At 40.6% G+C, this 24840-nt stretch overlaps 1 protein-coding gene across 6 annotated transcripts in view; it reads right to left on the bottom strand.

Annotated features, from left to right (window-relative positions):
* Nucleotides 1-24840, bottom strand: part of Pde1c (phosphodiesterase 1C) — a 530439-nt gene that overhangs the window by 72231 nt on the left and 433368 nt on the right. For all 6 annotated transcript variants that reach the window (XR_009590708.1, XM_060379957.1, XM_060379959.1 and 3 more), the window contains 6 exons: nt 22721-22837; nt 19690-19830; nt 7011-7111; nt 5080-5208; nt 1496-1597; nt 810-930 (listed from right to left, as the gene is read on the bottom strand). Coding sequence is in view for 5 of the 6 variants with exons in the window: in XM_060379957.1 (XP_060235940.1) it covers nt 810-930; nt 1496-1597; nt 5080-5208; nt 7011-7111; nt 19690-19830; nt 22721-22837 (711 nt within the window). In the remaining variant the exon portion in view is untranslated. The remainder of the gene's footprint in view (nt 1-809; nt 931-1495; nt 1598-5079; nt 5209-7010; nt 7112-19689; nt 19831-22720; nt 22838-24840) is intronic.

Below are 24840 nucleotides of genomic sequence, written 5' to 3'. Positions count from 1 at the left end.
CTATCTCTTCCTTCTTTCATAAGATTCCCTGCACTCTGTCCAGAATTTAGCTATGAGTCTCATCTATACTCTAACCAAGAACCATTCATGGAGATAACCTAGAACCCCTGAGCAGATGTAGCCCATGGCAGCTCAGTGTCCAAGTAGGTTCCCTAGTAATGAGAACAGGGGCTGTCTCTGACATGAACTCAGTGGTTGGCTCTTTGATCACCTCCCCCTGAGGGGTTCAGCCTTACCAGGCCACAGAGGAAGACAGCATGTATTTGTATTTGTCTTAAAGCAATGCATACTCATTAAAGACTGTCTATTCTTTTAGATAGCACACGACCCTGGATTAAAGGTGTAGTTAAATTTAAATGCACTTGAACAATAACTCCTAATGATTTCTTTACTCCAATTTGCCACATCTTAGTTTTGGAACATTGTTTCATGGCTCATCTAAGAAAGGATCCATTACTTAATAATGAAAGACACGAGTCAAAGATGATCAACTTAGTACTACAAGGCGCTACCAAAATAACCTTTTTGGTAACTCATTAGGGAAAAAGGGAAAAGAAAAAGGCCTCCTCAAATGACACTTAAACAAGAGACTGACACACAAAGTAGAAATGCCTAAGACAGAATGCATTTCACAATGTCTTAAGAATAAAAACTGAGGTAAAATTCAAGCATTACATATAAAAAAAAAAATAAAACAACTGGGGCCCCTCCCTCCAAACTATGTCCTCAATTGTCCTTGCCAGAGAGGTGCTAAAATAATTGATTTCCAAAGGATCACCAGCCCTGATGAGCAGCAAGAGGCAGGGTACCTGTCTGAAGAACTCCTCCAGGAGGGACATGGTCCAGCGGTGGTGCAGATCCCATGCTTTCGCAGGATGGCTGATGTCTGCTGTGTGCAGCATCAGGGATAAGGCTTTCGGCTTTTCAATTCTGCAAACCCAACACATGCAAGCACGTGGTGACCACACACCTCAAACACCGGACGTTCAAAATCTTCAGAATCCGCTCTGCTTCCCCACCCTGAACCCAGCTGGCACTGATGAGGAAATAACTATTTGCCTCTAAGCACTGTCACCACGTTGGTGAATGAACATTTCAGCACTAATTCAGCACTGAATCAGTCACTTCTCATTTGACCAGTTCGTAGAGTGGCTGAATTTTTCAATCAGGCAACAGAAATGTGACCAACTCTTTTTCTTTCTTCCTTTTTTTCTTTACCTCTATATTTAGCAGACCTTTGATCGTTTAATTACTAACAGGGTAATGATGCAAATTGGGGCTGACTGGCACCATGTCATATTTACCCCAACTCCAATTAGCCTCTAACTGGTTGTGAGATGATGTTCAAATTCTTTGCTCTAGACATCCCTACTTTCTGAGATAAACCAACACTACTTTCTGAGATAATACCCTGAAGGTGATGTGTTTTCAGTGCGTAAAATGTACAGATCTCAGTTCAAAGCCCTATGAGGACACGATGTCACAGGCTACTCACGCTTCTGGCTGCTGCAGGGCTGTCTTCATGGCTTTGATTTGCTGGAAATGACAGGACATATCTGTGGCCATTACCATCTCAATTACCAAGGTTCGAAACTCCCTTTTGAGAAAAGGCATGAAAGCAAAGAAAAAAAAATACAAGCTATTTTTTTTTGTCACATTTAGTCAAAATCAGTTGTTTCAGACATTTCAAATCTAATGTCAGTATTTTCAGTGTGTTTTTTTTTTTATGATGTGGGATATAAATGAAGGTTAAGGAGTACAGAACAATTTATTAAGAATATGATAGAGGGGGATAGAGAACGTGCTCTGTGGTTAAGAGTATTAATACCCCTGCAGAGGTCCCGAGTTCAATTCTAAACGCCCACATCTGGACGATCACTTCCTTGAATACTTGCACTCACGTGTGTGTATTCACACACAGACACATATACATGCACATGATTTACAAATAAAATAACCCTTTACAAAAGAGTAGGATGCATCTGTCATTTGGAAAAGTACCCTAGAGAGAAAGTTACAGTGAAGCTCTCATCTGAATTAAAGTGTTTGCTTCTCAGGTGGCCATCCACATACTAGGTGATGTAGATCTGGTTTCTTCTACACTAGTTTAGGGTGAGTACAATAAATCTTCTCTCAGTATCCGTGTGGAAGTCTCTGTATGGACATGGCCTCATTGTTTGAGAGGAAATATCCAGGAGTAAAATGGCTGCTCTGTTAGGATCCCAAGCATTTAGCTTTATAAATAACTGCCAAGCTCTTTGCAGAATGTCTGTTTAACTTTATATTTTTGACTACTGTGTTAAATTTTATTTTTATTATTCTTGCCTTGTGTCAGCCTTTAATTCTAGCCATCTAGTGGGTAGCATCTAGAGGGTGTCTCACTGTGGTTTTAATTTGCATTTTTGACCAAATGCTATCAATAAATATCTCTCATGTACTTTTACCATTTGCATATCATCATTTTTGGAAACAATGTTTCAATTATATTTACTTTACAGTTTTCTTTTCTTACTTTTAATGTACGTTGGTGTTTTGCCTGCACGTATGTCCGTGGGTGTATCTTAGCATTACAGACAGTTGTGAGCTGCCATGTGGGTGCTGGGAACCTGCATCCTTGGAAGCACAGTCAATGCTCTTAACCACCAAGCCATCTCTCCAGCTCCTACAACTTCTTCTTACTGAACGGTTAAGATGTATTATGCTCTGCATATAAACCCCAGCAGGATATGCATGGTACACACATTTATGCATGGTGCTCACACTTCTTCACTTTCTTCACTTACATCAATTCCCAAAAGTTTAGTTCTTATTAAGTTTAATTTATTATTTAAAAAAAAATGCTTCTTGCCTTTTGTGTTCTAAGAATAACACCTGTCCTGAAGATGTTGCTGTGCTTTCTGTAATGTTCTTGCCACTATCATTGCCTCTGTAGTACTGCGAACAAGCCCGGGATGCCTACTACTGAGCTGCGTTCTGGACCAAGTAGCCATTTCACCTGTTATGTTTTATTCTTCAGTCTGAGGCTTTCCCAGTTGGGCTATTACAGATTGCTTAGATGTTATGTTCTGCTTTATGACAAAATTTGAGTTGATTTTTGAGCATGGTTTGAGTATGAGTCAAAATCATTGTTTTCCACTGATATCTACCTGTCTTAACACCATTTGCTGAGAATAGTTTTCTTTCCCCACTGAAGGGTCTGGAGAGATATGTCAGTAGGAACAGTGCTCGCCAGGAAAGCATGAGGTTCCACGTGCTGGGTTTAACGGGTCATGTTTGTAACTAGCACTGAGGGAAGAGGGACTGGGACAGGAGGATGCCTAGGGCTTGCTGTCCAACCAGTACTACCAATTAGTGATCTCCAGGTTCAAGAGAGGGGCTGACTCAGTAAACAACCAAACAAACTGGAGAACTATCGAGGAGGGCATCTAACACTGACCTCTGACCTTCCTACTAAAGGATATTTAATTAGAGTACAAAGTGATAGCTGTCAGTATGGCCCTGTGTAAATGAGCAGCAGTGCACTTAGATTGGTTTTTAACCCACCCTACCCCCTCTTGCTCTTCTTTCCTCCTTTCCACATGGAGACCTCCTTCTACCTTTATGTCAAATGTGTGTTTTTGTAATCTAGATTCCACAGGCAAGAAAAAAGTTCAGTATCTACTTTTCCGGGTTTGGTTTATTCGATTTAACATGATGCTTTCTAATTCAGCTATTTTTCTATAAATGCCATAATTTCTTGCTTTTTTGGAGATAATACTCCACTGAAGGGGCTGGTAAGATGGCTTAGTGGGTAAAGGCACCGTCCACCAAGTCTAATCACCTGAATTTGATCCCACAGTGCATTGGGATCAAATGCACCCCTCCCACAAGTTAAGAAATATCATCCATTTCCTTTATCCATTCACCAACATGTGTGTCCAGGAGGATTCGTAGCTTGCCTCTGCGAACATGGTCACAAATAAAGGTTAGGGTGCAGTCTCTCTGTGCTAGTCTCATACATTTCTTTAGGGGTGGATCCATGAGTTGGAAAGCTGAGTCATATAGTTGTTCTGTTTTTAGTCTTCTTAGAATTTCCACACTGATTTCAATAAATCCAATCCTTTATCTACTTTCCTGTGCAAAAATTCTGAATGTAATTTCCTAATGGCTAGCCACTAGTCTATTATTTTTCACATCAACCTCATATTTAGTGGCCTTATAAAATTCATTAACAGTTTTAGTGGCTGCTGTAATAGTCTTAAGACTTTATGTGCAATCACATTTCATTTCTTAAAAAAAAAAATACTTTATGTTATTTAATATAGGATTAGGCATCCTAATATTGTTCCCAGTCTTCAGAGGGAAGTGTTCAGCATTTTACCATGACGGCTGTGGCTTTACATAGCTACCCCGTATGTAGCTAGAGATGCAATATGCTCCCCTTTGTTTCTCATTTGAAGAGAGTTTATATTGGATGAGTAATGACTTTTGTCAAGTATTTTGGATAGAGCTATTGAAACAAAAACAAATACATTCTTTGTTTTTTGTTGCTCTTTTGCTTTGTTTTGTTTTGGTTTTCTTGTTCATGTTTTTTTTTTTTTTTTTTTTTTTTTTTAATGGATGGCTCACTATATGGCTCTGGCTGGCCTGACATAGTTCAGTTTGGATTCCAACTCAGTATCCTCCTGTTTCAGTGTCCAGTGTGCTGGAATTACAAATATTTACCAACAACATTTGACTTTCTGTGCTTGCTCATTTGCTTTTAATATGGAGAATCATTTTAATTTTTTTGAGTGCCAAACTAACCTTGTAGTCTCAGGGTAAATTCTCTATAGTTATCAGGGCTCTCTGATGCTATATGTACGTGTGTGTGTGTGTATCACCATAAAATTCATATTTGTTTGTGATACAGGAAAGAGAGATCACATGTACTCTTTATAAAGATGAAAAGCCAAATTAGCAAGCTTTGGGGCAGTACAATGTTATGTTCATATGAGAGAGCAGTACAATGTTTAGGCATGGTATATTTCCTCAGTCCAAGCATGCCCCATCTGTCCACACTAGCCCTCTGTGGCTTCCAAATCTGTCATCTCACATTACCTCCAGTCATCCTTTGAGAGGTTGACGAGAATATTCATCTCTTCGTCTTCCTGCAGAAGGCGGTAGGCTGCACTCAAGTGGTGATTCTCCAATACAGATCTGTCATTGTACAGGATAGCTGGATCCGACCTGAACAGGGAAACACACTGTCCTTCATTTGGGATATCACTGAGAGCCTTTGCTTACTTTGGCAAGTTACTGTGTGTTACCAGTCTTTCATGTGTTTAGAAGTAATGTTGTCCCCATGCATTTGAGTCACTGACAACTCAAACTAGCATCCCACATGATCAGTAGATCACTATATAGGTGTGCCGTGAGCATGCTGAAACCTGCTTTATAGCCAGACCTCAATGACCTGCATCAGTGGCAAAAGTGACTTTTAAAAATGTCAGTGTGTTAAACTTCCTTAGGATTTCTGGAATAGCTTAATTTTTTCAAATTTTATTTAATTTAGTGAATACTCTGTTGAATTTACTTTAGTTGTAATTCTGTAAGTACATATCATCTGGTGGTTACTACCTGCAATCTGCCTCTGTAATTTTATTTTAAATAGATCTTCCACAGAAATGTCACAGATGGGTAGTTGAAGGCAAATGATATAATTTTAATATATCTGCAAAGATTATTCTGCTTTTAAGTGTTACGTAGTCCAGGATCGCACATCATTTTAATATCTCCATTATAATGAAAGCTTGGATTATCAGAGCTCATTTGTTTCTCAACTAGGCTACCATATTTATAGTGTTTTCTTACAGTCTCAGAACAACTAAGTCACAGGACTGTAAAGGAAGCCACAGTCTTCTGACAATAGGACTGATGCTCCCAAAGATAGCAAGTTACTGTTGATCCAACCGAGTCTAGGTTATCTTAAAAGTCCTAGGCTTAATTGACATCTTGTCTGTCAAAAAAAAAGGGGGTCTAACCACATAGTTTTCTACATGGGGATCACATGCGCTCAGGCAAACTAGACAAAGCTTTGCTGAGGGCCAATGTGTCAATGTTTGAATTTCTTTCCAGAGTTTGATAACGGTAGACATGTATTTTGTGGCACTAAGCTCTTGTTCTTGCTCTCCAAGCAAGCTCCATGAAACTGTCTTACCCACCCCTCCTCCTTAGACAGCTCTGAGTCACTGCAGTCTCTGTCCTTCAAGAAAAGCTTTCACCCTGTCTTCTGGGAATCTGCCTATATTTAAAGACCTTGGAACAGATGACGAAAGTAAGTTTCCAGCACCTCAAACTACTCTACCTGGAGAGAAGGAGTGAGGACTAAATAGAATGGCTTAAGTCCTTTATTTTGCTTTTACTCCCCTTCTGAACACAGCACAGAAAAGACTATCTTCTTATGCCATGGAGAAGGAAAGAGATAAGAGCATAGGCAAGAGTACCTCACCAGAAGCTCAGGGAGCAGAGAGTGAGAAGGCACCCATATTGTTAGCATCATAGAAGCCCTCCCGTGATTATCTGAGCTTAGTGATGTCATTTACATGACATCTGGGCCTCTATGCAACATGTACCACACCCAATAGAAACAGGCACAGTAGGCACAGAACATACATAAATAACGAGTAAACACCACAATAGTGAAGAGAGCAGGATCCACTTCAGATCTGAATAAAACATGAGAAAGATCAGCAGATGGCTTTCAAAGTGCAGTGTGCTCAATGAAGCCACCGAGTAAACACCACAATAGTGAAGAGAGCAGGATCCACTTCAGATCTGAATAAAACATGAGAAAGATCAGCAGATGGCTTTCAAAGTGCAGTGTGCTCAATGAAGCCACCCAGGCTTGTGTCTTGTTTATAAATTAATCCTTTCAAAATTCAAAACAGAGAAACCACATAAAAGGAAAATGACAAGCACAGACCCCACTGTCCTCTAAAATGACATCTCAGCGCCTCCTGCCTGTTCTACAAACACTTCTTCCCCCTCACCGAGTCTGAATGTGGAAGTTGTTGGTGGTTCCGGTGTGCTCATAGTCGTGGATGGCAGCCGAGAAGATTATTGCAAAGATCTCCAGCTCCGTCAGCCAGTTCTGAAAGGGAGATTCACAGCATCAGATAATCTGTCCTCCTCACACTGTGGCAGCATGCGAACCACACACCCATGCTGCTGCCTTCTACCCTGCAGCTGATGCTATCACTAAACAAGGTTTCTTACACATAGAGGTAGTGTGAGCTTTCCCTCATTGAGGAAATTGTGAACTTGTGGCTTGAGCATAACATGTGAGGTTGAAAGAACTATTTCTCTGATCTGACTTTCCAGAAAGGCAATGACAGTCAACATGATGAACTTTTAAATGCCCTCAGCAAATATCCCTCCAACTAGAAAATAAAATTCTTACTTCTCTTCCCTTTCCTCTTCCTCACCCTTCCCCAACCCTGAGAAAAATTCAACACATCACCCTCTCTCTTTCATTCAGGCAGGCATCATTAATAAATTTTAACATAATAGCAAGCACCAAGAGTAGAGGCCCTCAAGTCCAACTATGGGAGAAGCATCACTACAAGGTGCGAAGCTACATGTGCAGGACGAATAAGACAGTTGTTTGGTTTTTTTTTTCCCCGTGGATAAAATGATGCTTAGAGGATGTGACTCCAATCACACCCCTGGTAAAGGAGTTGATGAATTCTGTCCAAAGACAGCAGAATTACTAATGCCTGGAAACTCCTACAAGTACAAGCAAATTCTCTGGCGCTGTGCATTCCCAAGGAATCGAAATGTATAAATTATGGCTCAGCAACGTGTACTCCATCAAGTCTTCTAGATACTATTGATGCACATAGGTGTTTAAGAAGCTCTCTGTTGCCTCTGAAAGACTCCACCCAGCAGTGTATCAAAGCAGATGCTGAGACTCATAACCAAACATTGGGCAGACTACAGGGAATCTTATGAAAGAAGGGGGAAACAGTAAGATCTGGAGAGGACAGGAGCTCCACAAGGAGAGCAACAGAACCAAAAATTCTGGGCACAGGGGTCTTTTCTGAGACTGATATTCCAACCAAGGACCATTCATGGATATAACTTCAATAACCTAGAACCCCAGCTCAAATGTAGCCCATGGCAGCTCAGTATCCAAGTGGGCTTCCTGGTAAGGGGAACAGGGGCTATCTCTGACATGAACTCAGTGACTGGCTCTTTGATCACCTCCCACTGAGGAGGGAAGAGCCAGTCCTGATGAGACCTGATAAGCTAGGGTCAGATGAAAGGGGAGGAGGACCTCCCTTATCAGTGGACTTGGGGAGGAGCATGGGAGGAGAAAAGGGAGGAAGGGTGGAATTGGGAGTGAATGAAGGCTGGCTACAGCTGGGATACAAATGAATAAACTGTAATTAATATTAAAAAAATAAAAATGCAAAAAATAACCCCTCTGTTGATCATTTACCCAGGGTCCTCCTTCTTGCTTAGCTTCTTTAGATGTATAGATTTTATTATGTTTATTCTACATTATATGTCTAATACCCACTTATAAGTGAGTATATACCACATGTGTCTTTCTGCTTCTAGGATACCTCACTCAGGATGATCTTTTCTAGTTCCCACCATTTGCCTGCAAATTTCATAATTTCCTTGTTTTTAATTGCTGAGTAGTATTCCATTGTGTAAACGTACCACAATTTCTGTATCCATTCCTCCATTGATGGACTTCTGGGTTGTCTCCAGGTTCTGGCTATTATGAATAAAGCTGCTATGAACATGGTTGAGCAAATGTCCTTGTTGTGTATTTTAGCATATTTTGGATTTATGCCTCAGAGCTGTATCTTGAGGAAACACTATTCCTAATTGTCTGAGAAAGCACCAGATTGATTTCCAAAGTGGTTGTGCAAGTTTACATTCCCACAAATCCTCACTCAGAAAGGCAAACGGGATGGACATTGGAAGTGGGAGAAAACAGGGAACACGCCAGGAGCCTACCACAGAGGGCCTCTGAAAGATTCTACCCAGCAGCATATCAAAGCAGATGCTAAGACTCATAACCAAACTTTGGGCAGAGTGCAGGAAATCTTATGAAAGAAGGGGGAGATAGAAAGACCTGGAGAGGACAGGAGCTCCACAAGGAGAGCAACAGAACCAAAAATCTGTCCCAGGGGTCTTTTCTGAGACTGATACTCCAACCAAGGACCATCCATGGAGATAACCTAGAACCCCTGCACAGATGTAGTCCATGGCAACTCAGTGTCCAAGTGGGTTCTCTAGCAATGGGAACAGGGACTGTCTCTGACATAAACTCAGTGGCTGGCTCTTTGATCACCTCTCCCTGACAGGGGAACAGCCTTACCAGGCCATAGAGGAAGACAATGCAGCCAGTCCTGATGAGAGCTGATAGGCTAGGGTCAGATGGAAGAGGAGGAAGACCTTCCTTATCAGTGGACTTGGAGAGGGGCATGGGAGGAGATGAGGGAGAGGAGATGGGATTGGGAAGGAATGAGGGAAGAGGCTACAGCTGGGATACAAAGTGAATAAACTGCAATTAATATAAAAATAAATTAAAAAGAACCCCTCTATTGTCCCACTAAATGGACCCCCATCCCTGTGTACCCCTTGCTTACAACCCAGTACACACATCATCACCTTCAGGCCTCATAGGCCACCTGCTTGCACTCTCTGCTCAGTTTTGTAACTGATTGAAATGATGTTTGCCAGATTCAGCATAGTTACTCTAAACCCTCTTTTGATTAGTTGCAGTCATTATAATTTCTTAAGCAGGTGTGATATAAACCATTTAATTATGAACAATAACATATGAAGTAGGTGTTTCTATAGAACCCAAGTTGAATGCCTTGGACAGTCATTGACACCATGGCTGTCAAAACACATGTGACAACTGTGAATCCATAGAGAGCTGTAAAAATGTACACTGATGGTGTGATTTGCACTCTTTGGTCTCCAGTTGGTGGCACTGTTGGGGAGGTTTGGGAGGAGAGGCTTTGTTAGAGGAAGTCTATCCCTGGATTCAGGCAAGCTTTGAGAGGTTAAAGACCTGCACCATTTCCAACTGCTCTGAGGCTTTCGATTGTACATTTGCTCTGTTCTCCTGGTCTCATCCCCCAAAAGCATGAGCTGAAATAACTAAGTTGCCTCTGGTCCTGGCATTTTGTCAAAGCATCAGAAAAGTCACTAACATGCTTTGTATTTGTAAGTTCCCACTTCACTGCAAAGAAAAGAATGTCAAGGGTTTACATAGGGAAAGGGCTGGTAGGAGACAAAATGAGGACCCAAATCAGCCAACTCAGAAAAGAGCTCACAATGAGTGTATGAGATATATTTGTGTTACTTAAGTTCATGCAAAGTGATTCACTATGATCATGTACATTTTATAGTTCTCTTCTTTAAGTATTTCTTTCAAATAGTTAATTTTAGTTATTAACTAAGAAAATTCCTGCAATCTATGAAAAACTTGACTTCACATTACAGAACACGAAGTGGGAGGATTTAGTACTTTAAAAAATACTTCTAATAATTTGTAGCATGAAATTCCAAAGCAATTATCCTTTACATATTCAATAATATCCCTGACAAGTACACACTATGGTTCAAAGGAATGGAAAGACAAAACAAAAACAAAAAACAGCAGCAAAAGACTAAAAGAAAATTATTGAAATGAGATGAAAAAGCTATGCAGATGTGCTGGTAAGTGGCCTTTCGGGTGAACGTGCCCACTGCAAAGCCTGACAAGAGCTCAATATCTGAGATCCATAAAGGGAATTATCCTCTGATTTCCACACATGCACACACAGAGGCACATGCCCTGCCTAAGTAAATTAGGAAGTAAATGTAATTGATAAGGTATGGATGAGAAAAGGTTGCAGAAAACCTGAAACTGCCTTTCCACCTCCTCCCCTTAGAAAAGTTCAGCTGCAGAACTTATCCTAGGTGCTTTTTAAAATACTGTTTTTAAGGACCATGTATGGATGCAACCTAGAGCCCCTGCTCAGATGTAGCCCTTGGTAGCTCAGTGTCCAAGGGGGTACCCTAATAAGGGGAACAGGGACTGTTTCTGACATGAACTCAATGGCAGGCTCTTTGACCCTCTCTCCCAGGGAGAAGCAGCCTTGCTAGGCCATAGAGGAGGACTTCACAGCCAGTCCTGACGATACCTGATAAACCTGTATCAGATGTAAGGGAAGGAGGCTTTCCCTTATCAGTGGACTTGGAAAGGGGCAGAGAGGAGATGAGGGTGGGAGGGTGGGGTTGGGAGGGAAAGAGGGAGTGGGATACAGCAGGAATACAAAGTTAACAAACTGTAACTAATATTAAAAAAATAAAAATTAAAAAAAAAAGAAAATACTGTTTTTTTCCCTTTTTTTTAAATTTTTCATCAATTACACTTTATTCATTCTGCATCCCCCCATAAGCCCCTCCCTCCTCCCCTCCCCATCCCACCCTCCCTCCTCCCTCTGCATGCATGCCACTCCCCAAGTCCACTGATAGGGGAGCTTCTCCTCTCCTTTCTGATCTTAGTCCATCGGTTCACATCAAAAGTGGCTGAAAATACTGTTTTCATTCTTTGAAAATTCCGTATACTTACACAATAGGTTTTGATTATATACATCTACCACTACTTCTCCACAATTTCCTCTAACTCCTTCTACCTTGTCTCTCTTTTGCTATCATGCCCTTATCTTTAAAAAGATTTATTTTTGACTACATGTGTGTTGTCTGCATATGTGTTTGTACACTGCATGCATGTACTGCCCACAGAAGCCAGAGAGGCCATCAGATCCACCAAACCTGAATTTCAGACTGCAAGCCATCATATGGGTACTGGGAATCCATCCTCAGTACTCTGGAAGAGCAGCCCATGTTCTTAACCACTGAGCCATCTCTCAGGCTACCAAATCCTCTTTTCAAATATAGAAAGTCATTTATCTTTCATATCTTCATGACAGAACTAACTGTGCAGTTGTTATTCTCACTTTACATATTGAGAAAATGAGGACAGGGAAGACTCAGGATCTACCCAAAATCACACAGTTGGTCATGTGACAAGCCAAACAATGAGACTTTAGAATTCTCACCTATAATATCTAAGTTAAATTTCATTCATTTATAGTCTCCATTCATTTAATTTTCTCTATACTTATGTATGTATAACATTATACCACACCTCTTCTTGATTTATTTTTCTTTCTTTTCCTTGATAAAGAGTCTCAAACCACAGAACAGGCTATCTCAAAATTCACTATGTGGTGGAGTCTGGCACTGAACTCACAGAAATGTCATATTTTAAAATAAGGTGGTGGATGGGAATTATCATAGTGCCTAAGCAAGTCCAAGTCACAGATCATCAATAGTCCTGGCAGCAGAAAGCCTACAAAAGAACAGTTCCTACATTACAAACATGAGGCACACTTCGCTCCCACCCAGACACACTAACAGCTATTCTTAGTTATCACTTAGCTTTTAAGAAACCCAAACAGCAAGGGATCAAACAGGCACATAGCAAAATCCAAACTGTACTTTGAAACTCCTTGTAAAACTCAAGCTTTGTCAGTATGCATACTGACTTGGGGATAAGAAAGGTAAAAAAATGACATTTGGGGCAACAAAAATGATCCTTGGTGATGGGGAGAGCATGAAGTGGAGAAGGGCATTTTTCAGAAGCACCTGTCCATCTTGAGTAATGAAATGAGTGCCTGTACTGAGTGGCAATCAAGGCAGAAGCATCCTAGGAAACATCGGGAATTAAAAGCCAGAGTGAGTGAGGAATGTAAACCAACTCACCAGGCAGTGATGTTTACATCCCAGAGAGTAGCAGAGCCAGACCAACACTCTAGGAAGAACATTTGTCTGAAGAGGGAGGAGGGATGAAAAGGTCTTACAGCATGTGTAAATGACACAAAGGTAGAGCCTTATGACTTAGAACTGAATGGATGGTATGTATGGATAAAAGAAGTTATAGTCATGAGCATAACAGATTATGCATGGCCTCAAAAAAACTGAGCCAGTAATTAAATGTTCTCTGCGTGGTATCAGATGCTATCCTTGGTAAAAGTAAAGATAGAGAAGGTGGAAGAAGCCATTTTGAGCCAAATTTTAATATGGCTCAAATTTCCTTGTCTTTTCCAACTTAATTACTGTGAATGTAGAGGTTTTGTGTCAAAATATAAGCAATCAGAAATTTAAGTTCCATAGGCATTTTGTTCTAGGATTATCTGACTGTGATGTTTTCATGTCTTCCAAATTGGTGTGTTACAGCCAGTTCATTGACAGAGCTGCCTTGACACGTGAAGATAGTATATTTTCGACTGTGACATGCATGGCTCAGAAATGAAAGCTGTGTGCTTAGGTGTATTGGTGGGTGAGGAGAACTGTATACAACAGAGGCAATATGAAGGAAATGGACACAGGTCATTTTCCACTGCTGCAGGACATATTACTCTAAGGATGTCGTGGCTTTGTTGTGTGAACAGCAGTTTCTACTTCTACATTCTTACTCACTAATCACCACAAAAGATGGCTTTAAAAACATGAGGAAGTGGGAAATAATAGTAAGAGCTGGAGAAGACAGGAGGTCCACAAGGAGAGCAACAGAACCAAAAAATTTGAGCACAGGGGTCTTTCCTGAGACTCATACTCCAACCAAGTACCATGCATGGAGATAACCTAGAACCCCTGCACAGATGTAGCCCATGACTACTACCCACTTCAGTGTCCTAGTGGGTTCCATAGTAATGGGAACAGGGACTGCTTCTGACATGAACTGATTGGCCTGCTCTTTATCACCTCTCCCTGAGGGGGGAGCAGCCTTACCAGGCCACAGAGGAAGACAATGTAGCCAGTCCTGATGAGACCTAACAAACTAGGATCAGAAGGAAGAAAAAGAAACCCTCCCCTATCAGTGGACTTGGGGAGGGAAGTGTGTAGAGAAGGAGGAGGAAGGGAGGGGTTGGGAGGGGAGGAGGGAGGGAACTAGAGGAAGGATACAAAGTAAATAAAGTATAATTAAAAATAGATAAATAAATAAAGTGCAAGGTATATGTCTTCTCAAAAAAAAAACATGTAATGCACACACACACACACACATACACACACACACACAGAAGTGGTAGGTCATGAAAATATGTATGGTGAGATAAAATGTTTGTTATACAAACACAAAGACCAGAGTTCCATTCCCAACACCCAGGTTCCATTCCCAAAAGCCAGGTGTGGTGGCTGTAATCCCAGGGCAAGAGTGGTGGAAACAGGCAGATTCCTCCAGCTCACTGGCCAGCTAGTTTAGCCTAGTTACAAGCTCTAGGTCAGTAAGAGATCCTATCACAAAGACAAGGTAGATAGGATCCACTGAAGGGCACCTGACGTCCTCTGTCCTCCACATACATGCACCTGCACACACATTTGTGCATATATGGATACACTGCAAATAAAGGAGCACAGTACACCATTGGCTGTTATACCATTGAGGTTGGTGTTGACTTGCATTAGCATAAATGCTTCAGATTCTTCCTTTCAAGTCGATGAAGCTGTTTGATTCATGTTTATATCCTGCAGGATACTATGCACAATATGTACTAAAAATAGGCTGAATAGATGAGCTCAAAGCACTGCTCTGCCTCTGCTTCAGTCTGCACTACATTACCCTCGAGAATATGTCTGTGAGGATTATGAGGTACAAGGATTTCTCTTTCACCAGTGAAGTTGCCAAATTATGGCCAAATACTTAAATTCATAGCCATAAGAGTCATGTGTGGGAGACTAGAGACATTGGCTCACTGTTCAAGAGTACTTGCTTCTTTTGCAGAGGACCTAGGTCCTGTTCTTAGCACACCACCAAACTAAGCACTTAGTTCAGTTTTTTGTTATTCTGGATCCAGGAAATCTAAAACCCTCTTCTGAATGGGCATGCATGGGTACCAGGAATGTACTTGGAATGAATACATACATGCAGTGAAACATTCGTACACATAAAATTAAAAAAATAAAAGAAGTCAGAAGTCAGAAATGGGGCCAGCTTGGCTGTGCTGCTGTATTACTTTTCCAGGACTACCATAACAAAATACCACAGAAACTTATTTTGTATAGGTAGGAGCAGTTTTCCCAGGCTGCAAACTTATTTACATGAAATTATATTCTATTTTACATGCCAGGGTATAATTGTATAAACATTTAAGAAGACAATGCGCAGTTGTAAATGCTGTTTCTATGCCCTCAGATGAGGAGATGAGATGAAAACTGTTCACAAACCTTTCCAGTTCGTTCTGAACACTTTTTGGCTGGTTCAATTCAGCTCTTCTGGTCCAAATTACTTTCCAAGCTAACTGATTCAAACTAGCTTCTCTCAGAATCTCACTGAATTGCTCTACAGGGCCTCAAATGAATCCTGGCAATATGTTCTAATCTTCTGGCTACTTCTCATTCTCTGGCTCATCCTGTGTTCACCTGTATCTAGCTGGCTCTCTCTCTGTAACCTGTAAAACTCTCCCTGTTTAAAAAACAAAACAAAACAAATAAACAACAACAACAAAATCTTGGTAAAAAAAAAAAAACTCTATTCTTTCTCCCTGCACTGTTCTTAAGTATTCTCTCTTTCCTGAGAGTTGATTGTATCCTATCTCTGACTCATTCGATCAAATCTTTTTCTGAGTCATCACTTTGTCTACCCTTCAATTAGACATCACTTTCAAACATGGCTGCTTTTTTGTGTAAAGTAACCTTACATTCATTATTTGGGATTAAAGGTGTGTACTAAGGGTGTGTCTGTATTCCAGCCAGATTATATTGTAATCCAGAGTATGTCTGCATTCAGACAGATCACATAGCAAGTCTTTGGATGTTGTTCCTTGCCAGAACAGCCATGTTGCTGGATCAAAATTCCTCTTCATGCAGTAGTTCCTTTGTTAATTTCTATTTCTATGACAAGTATGCAAGATAAATCAACTTAGAAAGAGAAAAGTTTGATTTGTTCTCATGAATTTGAATCAGTTCATGACTGATTGACAGTTGTTTGAAGATGGTGACATACCACATGACAGGACAAAGCTACACACCAGTAGAAGAGCAAAGGGCCAGGAAAAGAGAGGAAGGGAGTTCTGGATCTCCTTTGTAACAACACTAATCCTGTTTCTGTGAGCTTTGCCCTTATTTTCCCATTATTTCTTAAAGTCCTTACCACCTAATACTGTCACCATGGGGTGGTTTAACCAAGTACCGAGCTTATCATAGTAAATGTTCAGTCCCTGTTCCTATTACAATGGAACCCACTTGGATACTGAACTGCATGGGCAACATCTGTGCAGGGGTCTTAGGTTATTTCCATGCATAGTCCTTGGTTGGAGTATCAGTCTCAGGAAAGACCCCTGTGCTCAGATTTTTTGGTTCTGTTGCTCTCCTTGTAGAGTTCCTGTCCTCTCCAGATCTTACTGTTTCCCACTTCTTTCATAAGATTCCCTGCACTCTACCCAAAGGTTGCCCATAAGTCTCAGCATCTGCATTTACACCCATAAGAATGGCTAATATCAAAAGCTTAAATGACAACACATGCTGGAGAGTTTGTGGAGAAAGGGGAACCCTCCTCCACTGCTGGTGAGAATGTAAACTTGTACAACCACTCTGGAAAGCAATCTGGCACTTCCTCAGACAATTAGGAATAGTGCTTCCTCAAGATCCAGCTATACCACTCCTAGGAATATACCCAAAAGAGGCTCAAGTACACAATAAGGAAATTTGCTCAACCATGTTTGTAGCAGCCTTATTTGTAATAGCCAGAAGCTGGAAACAGCCCAGATGCCCCTCAGTGGAGGAATGGATACAGAAATTGTGGTGCATCTATACAATGGAATATTACTCAGCAATAAAAAACAAGGTAATCATGAAATTTACAGGTAAATGGTGGGATCTGGAAAAGATCATCCTGAGTGAGGTATCCCAGAAGCAGAAAGACACACATCGTATATACTCACTCATATAGACATATATTATAGGATAAACCTACTAAAATCTGTACACTTAAAGAGACTAATCAAGAGGGAGGACTCTTGCTAAAATGCTCAATCCCTATCCAGAAAGGCAAAGAGGCTGGACATTAGAAGAAGGAGAAAAGAGGGAACAAGTCAGGAGCCTGATACAGATGACTTCTGAAAGGCTCTGCCCTACAGACTACCAATAATTATGCTTTTTAACTTGTAAGAACATTCTTTTTCTTTCATACTTATTAATTTCCAACACATGGAAAGCTCTTTCAGTTTTTCTTAGTATTCTATTCTTTTAAAATAGCATATTGCAGTCCATGGCATCTGCAGAAAAATGTTCCGTACTCATCTGAGGGTGTCAGGCCTGTCTTCATAGGTCTTTCTTAGTGTAAGGTCTTCTGCATCAGTCCATCAAACATCTTAATGTGAACACTTCCACATCAACCCATGTCTTCATGAGTCTGTTTTGGTGTGGAGAATTTTGTTTTCCTCATGTTTTCATGAAATAATCATTTAGTATGGCTGCTCTCCTGGGTAGAAACTCTTTTATTACATTAAACAAGTTCTCTCAGTAATGTTCCTGTGATTTTGAAATGGCTTTTTAAATAGTATTTTTCTAAAAAGAGTCTTTTAATAAAAAATAATATAGTGTTAATACTCTCTGAGTTGAGGCAAAGAAAATACTCAGAATTTTTGATATTTTATTCCTAGTCATCTTCAAGGTAAAATCTTTCTCACGTTTCAGAAGAAAGGAAATCCAGGCCCAGAGATCCAAGTGTTTTCTCACAGGTCATAATATCTAATAATAATTAGGCAGGGATTTATATCTAGCTTGTCTAGCTCGAAGGCCTGATCCTCCCACTGTATTCCAAGTTTAATTCAATGAGCTACTAGACAAAGCCTCCCAACAGACAAATGTACACTGGGTTGTGGCTCATTGCCACAACTAAGCAATTTCTATCTTGTGTTTCCTATAAACGGCCTGAAGAGACCTAAGAAAATGGATTGCTACTCTCTTGACCCAGAAAATTATGCAAATCAAGAGGTTCAAATCTTTCATTTTAAAGACACACCAAACCATCCTAGGTGACCAAGTGTGTGCCTATCCAAAATGCTATCTGCATCTGAAAGACGTCATTCTAAAGGAGCTATGTGAGCCATTCCTGCAATGGGTTTTCTTTGTTTTTCTAAGAACTGACTTTAATATTTCCAAACTTTCTTACTATTTCAACTTTTTAAAACAGTATATTGCATTCCTTGAGCTGTGTAGAAAAATACTCAGTTTCCATCCATAGGATAGTCTGAGAATCACATACTGGTGAAGTCAGAAGCCATGCTCAAGTCCAAACAGTAGGGTTTGACTTGTTGTCACATGGTGGGGTTGGCCTTGTGGCCACTGAACCATAAGCAGTGTCCAGTTTTTGCTGTATGTATTTAAAAATGCATGTGAGCTTACGGGGTTAAATGCAGATTTCCAAATTGTTGAATATAGCCAGGTCAATAAGATGTATACCAAACATACAACATTCATGGTCAATTTAACCCATGCCACACTAAGAAGAAACGAACTGTTCCTAAACCAGAGGAGAGGACCTAATAGAAGAAAAATATGACCCTGAGCAAAATGCAGAAACAAAAACATACAGCATGGGGATACATTCAGTGCACTAGAAACTGAAATAGAAGTGAAAGTGAGTAATTTCGATAGGTTTCTGAAGGTGATCTCAACAGAGAAAGGCATGGAAAGCCATTTTATTTGTTTACTTATTTCAAATTTTCTTTTTTCCACCAACTTTTATGCAAATTAAAATCAGTGGCTTATATGGAGGTAAAGCAGGCAAATGGGGCTGGTGGGATGATTCAGTGGGCAAAAGTGTTTCCTGATGAGCCTTAAAAGCTAAGTTCAATCCCTGGCCTCTGCAAGGTAGAAGGAGAGAAGTGACTCCTACAAATTATCTTCTGACACATGCACATGAGAACCTACACATGACAGATGGATGATAGATAGATAGATAGATAGATAGATAGATAGATAGATAGATTGATAGATAGATAGAAAGACATACAAACATAATAAAAATGTAAGGGGTCAAAGGCTCAGATAATTAACTCAAACAAGTCAGTTAATAAAATGGATTAGAGAAAAGACATCTAAAACCATCTAAAGAGCTGAAAGGCAGAGCCATTATAATGGTATTTCAAAAGATTAGAAGTAAAGATTGACCCTTAGCTTTAAAAAGTTCATAAGATGTGAATAACTAAAATGCTTCTGGAAAAGACCTTAATAGTTTAAGCAAATATCAGTCGAAGTTATGGTTGGCAAATCTACTGCACATAATTTCAGAATAAGTAAATATCATTGTTAATTAAAGGTTGTCACAGGTCAGGATGATTACTCTCTATGTGTGGAGATATATACTTAGTTCTAGTAGTTCTTCTTTAATTGGTCATGATCTGTTTCATTGGGCTCAGGAGGAGGGAGGACATCTCAGGTACCCCAAGGCTCTCTACAGTGATCAGGGGAGTACATCAGAGAACCCCAAGGCTCTCCATGATGATCAGAAGGACACTCCAAAGCTCCCCATAGTGATCAGGGGATGTCGGGAAATGGGGAGTTCACAAGGCAATGCATTCATTCCAGGCTCACCCTCAATCAAGCTGGAACACCCTCCAATACGGTGACTGTCCATCTCTTACTTACCGCTACTCCTGTCTTATAGAGGAGGTAATGCACAGTTTGTGTGACGTCAGCGGCATGCATCAGGTTATGGTAAGGATTTTTGTGCTTGCTGTACCCCACCTCTAGGGCCTCCACAAATGAGACAAGTGCAGAAATGGGGATCTGAAAGAGAACAGTAACAGTCCACTCACTAGGGACAGAATTACCTTAGGAAAAACACTAAGGTCCCTGCCTTGCTCATTCTGAGGGTTGTTGCAGATCACACAAGGAAGCTACAGTGTTTCACAGTGAATAAGATTCCCTGGTGAAACTGTCAGATACTCTAAAGGTTTAACACCAGGTCCCAGGTTAAAGGTCAGTCTTACAAACTATTCTTTGTTCCTCAGTTCAGGCACAGAAAGAACTATACAGATTCATCTCAAAGACATTTTGTTTAAAATGTAAATCAGTAGTTTTTCATGTGCACATAGGCAATCCTATTATTGGTGACTACTAAAGTTCTGTATTTCTCTGTCATGTATGTTTTGACCCTTTTTCCAGTCCCAAGAAGGGACAGATGCTATGCAGGACCCCAAAACATGTAATAAACCATGTTGAAGAGCTTATAAATAGCAACCATCTTCACCAGCAAAAGAAGGCATTCTGAACTGCAAGTCACCAATAATAAATATCTCATTGGCTGATTTTTAAAAATAGCCTGTTCCCCTTCCATACACATGGACTACCACATTGTGTTTTCCCATATTTCCAATGCATGCAATGACCCCTTGGGAAGAGCATGGCTTCAAGGAGTCACACCACCGGCAGCTTGCATGTGTTTCACAGTCATTGCATAGCTTAACTTCTTTGTGTCCTTTATACTTTCTCACAAGTGAATTAAGTACACTGCACATTATGGGTTCATTTCTCTTGAGACAAAAAGATATGCATACTTCCTCAGAACTACCAGTCCACTGGGACAGTATTTTCCACTGCCTTTAATTGTGTTTCCAGTTTAAATATGTGTAATATGCACGCTTTGTTTTCCCATATGACAGAGTGAAGAACTGCAAGTCTCACATACATGTAAGAAGACCCTCCAAACATTTATTATGCTAGTTGAGAGATTATAGTTATGATTTGGGGTAAAAATCTCCATTTCAAGGCTGGGGATGAAGGAAAGGCTGTGTGTTCCTAGAGACTGAAATGATTCAAAAGAAAAACCAAGAAAATTCAACTATAATAACCAAATGAACTCTTACATTTTATTTATTAGTGGAATTTTAAAAATGTAACTATGTCCTTTAGCTATAGAATCCAGGAGGCAAGAGAAAGGACTATCACCGAAAGTTCAAGGTCAGCCAGGGTTACTTTGCAAGATCCTTTCTTAGGAAATCAAAGTAATTGGGTAAGTAAATGTCTTTAAGAGAAGAGAAATGCTTATATAGACCTACAAGATATGATAAACATAATGAAATCTATACACCTAAAGAAGATAAACAAGAAAGCAGACACGGGGGTAAGATAATCAATCCTCACTTAGAAAGACAAATGGGATGTGCATTGGATGTATGACAGGAATCTACTGCAGAAGGCATCTGAAAGACTCCACCTAGCAGTGTTTCAAAGCAGATACTAAGACTCATAACCAAACCTTCGGCAGAGTACAGGGAATCATATAAAAGAAGGGGAGTTAGTATGATGTGGAAAGGATAGGAGTTCCTCAAGGACCAAATATGTCTGGGCACAGGGTCTTTTCTGAGACTGACCCTCCACCAAGGACCATGTATGGTTATAACCTAGAACCTCTGCTCGGATGTAGCCTGTGGTAGCTCAGTAACCAATTGGTTTCCCATAGGAAGGGGAACAGGGACTATTTCTGACAGGAACTCAATGGCAGGCTCTTTGACCTCCCCATCCCCCAAGGGAGGAGCAGTCCTGCTAGGCCACAGAGGAGGACTTTGCAGCCAGTCCTGAAGATACCTGATTAAACAGGGTCAGATGAAAGGAGAGGAGGTCCTCTTCAATCAGTGGACTTGGAAAGGGGCAGGGAGGAGATGAGAGAGGGAGGGTGGGATTGGAAGGGAATAAGGGAGCGGGATACAGAGTTAATAAAATGTAACTAATAATAAAAATAAATAAATTACATTTAAAAAGAAAGAAAAAAAAGAGGGCAGAGAAAAGCTCATTATCGTGAGCTTATCTATGGGATCTTGGGCTGCTCTGGAAATCTATGCGCCAGTGAGAAGCTAAGTAAAGATGGACATACAGCCTTTGTTCCAAGAAAAGTGTCTCTGGCACCTATATTTTCTTGAAGGCTTCTGGTACAGGCACAATGAAGAACAAAAGATACTGCCATAAGTTATCTATGGTCATGTAGAAAGCATGTGCTTCAATACAGCCCTTAAGATAGACTTCCTGTGTCCAGAGATCAACATTTGTGCTTTAAACAACGTGCATCTTCCAGAGACATATCCATCTGATGCATGAAGTATGAGATCAACTGTAGAGAGGCTCCCTTGAGGACCTAGCCTGACCTGAAGAGGCCATACAGTATGTTGGCTTGAGGGCTGACCCTGGAGGTGATTTATTCTCCTTATTTAAAGCAAAAAATTAATGTGACGTATGGGTGGCTGGGAAACACAAATGATCTGTCAGGGATGATAAGTGGGAGTTTTGTGCGAATGAGGTGTGGGTGGGGGAAGTTTATGAAAGCTGCTGAGCTTTCTGTCTCCACTGCTACCTCTCTGCCAAGAGTGGTCAGTGGTACACATATTTGTGATTAAATGAGATTGGTGGGCAGCAGCTGAGGGGAACTCAGCTACTGCAGGCACTAATTCTGAGAAGATAGGTCTCCACACTTTTCCAGTCCCTGCCTCCCAGCAAGACACACCATGCATACTGTAGAGAAAAGTGACCTCCACAGGGAAGAAACTACAGCTCCATTGGAATAATGTCCACAGTTGCCCGCAGCAGTTTCCTGTCTATTGAAAAGGATTCCCTTGGTCTTGACACAGAAGTTACATAGGGATGGACAAATGTGTTCATTTTCTCTTTTTAATGAGGTGCTGACCTTAAAACGGCTGATCAGGTCATAGCGCGTGAGTAATTCATAGAAAATGAATTTCAATGCATGATCTCCACTAGCTTCATTCAGGGAAAAGACATCGAAGGACCAGTTGTCCACATCCTGCAAGAGAGAGTAGGGAGAAAGCATATGAATTCACACCACCTATAGAACTGGGATGTTTGAGACTTCCTGTAGCCCACACCTGCAATGAAATAGGTCAAGACTCTAAAGCACTCTCAACTGCTTTCTTGTGTGGTAGCACAAGAACATTTACTGTTAAAAACATCAAAGACCTTTATTATCTAGCAGAAATATTGACAGGCGTTCTGACTGGAATCAGACAATTCTTAGGTGGCATTACTTGTTACATTTTACGGAGAAGAAAATGGACAGTTACCTAATTCCTCAAAGCCCTGTTGGAAGCACCAGCCTGAGACACAAGTGAGATGGGGACACATATGCTTTCCACACTGATGCCTCCTCTTAGGTTCCTTCCTTTAAGCTCATCAGCTGCCACCCCAAGTTCAAACCAGCTGGGGTACATCTCTCATCTAAACACTCCCCATTCCACTAATATATTATGTAATGACATCCCCTGGGCCCAGAGTTGGCACCATTAACTCATTTGAAAGTTCAGAAGCATGCATGATACAAAAACTGAATGCAACTTAAATTTTAATGGGTAAGCTGAAACCAAACAGAAAATATTCATTTCGTGAACAGAAAAAAAAAAAAAAGTTCTCTGGGGCCATAAATCTGGTGATATATTTCTCCAATTAGTATAACACTTTGGTGAAAGAAGTAAATGTAAAAACTGAACTGGACACACACCTCATATGCCTTCATAAAGTTCCTATTTGTTCATAAATACTGGCTCCAGAATAAATGTAAGCATTATCTTGTGTGCTTTTTGGAACAGCAACACCAGCCACTTGTGGACATAATAAACAATTGTGTGTTTAAATCATAGTTAAATCAACAGGGTGTTTCCAAAACATCCTGGGTATTCCTTCTATAGTTACAAGATGCATATTGACTTTCTCTTGATAAGACCCATGAGAGATCACAAAGACTGAATGAAGACCTGGAGTTGGATGGACCTCAGGTGTCAGAGACTATCTATATGGAAGGCTCAGTGTATCCTACAATGGCCCTGCAATCCCATCCCTGTGCTCCTGTCACACTAACTACTCCAGCCATCATGTTCAGCTCTAGACAACTGAGGATTCTCTCATGGAAACCAAACAATATAAAAGCAATGATAGAAAGGTTTTGTTTTAATGCCAAAAGATTTCAGATGGATTGTTTCTATTCATATTTAGTGGTCAACTCACTTCCCTTAACAACGATTACCCTTCAATTAAAATAATTAAAGCTGTGATGTGAAGTGTTAACACACAAAGCTCAAAGCTTCCAACCCTGGCAAAATTATACCTTCCCCAGTGTTATACAAGACAGCTTGAGAGAGACAAAGGGTCCAGTGTCAGGTGATGGAGGAACTACTTAATAGTCTCATTGGCAACCTCTTCTATGACCTCACTGCCTACAGATGACACTTGTAAACCCAATGAATCCAGCCTGTGATTCTTAGGGTACATCTCCTAAGTACCCAGTGAAGACCCAGGACATAGATACCAAACTTTACCCACAGTGTGAAGCTTTGCATAAGTATTATAATTGGTTTGCTGTGAGTCACAGCCATTGTCTGATCCAGACTTGAGGAAAAGGACACTGACAGCTCTAGGAAATGGGAAGGAGAGTGGGTGTTCTCTCTGGGCCTTCATTTCAAGGAAATCTTAACTGTTACTCTTGAATTTTATTCTTCTTCCAAGCCACTTATGGACTAGCTGAAAATACTAATTGAGAATGCTATAGGCCTCTGAAGGATCCTGAGCCTGGAAATTGCATTTTAATGAGCACCCAAGTTAAGTGCCTTAAACATGTTCTCTTTTACCAAAATTTGCCCAGGGACAATTCTAGTCTGGAAAGGTGGAGAGCATCTCAGTTAGCACAGCCTAAAGGAAGCGGGAAACTGTTCGCTTCTTCCAGTTTCAAACTGATCCAAGAGGCTGCATCCTGGGTCGCAGGACAACTGCTCTTCTAAAGAATGGGTCACTTCTACA

The sequence above is a fragment of the Meriones unguiculatus genome, chromosome 3, assembly GCF_030254825.1.
Source record: "Meriones unguiculatus strain TT.TT164.6M chromosome 3, Bangor_MerUng_6.1, whole genome shotgun sequence".
NCBI lineage: Eukaryota > Metazoa > Chordata > Mammalia > Rodentia > Muridae > Meriones > Meriones unguiculatus.
The sequence above is the reverse complement of the archived record's forward strand: the minus strand, read 5'-3'. Positions and strand labels throughout refer to the sequence as shown.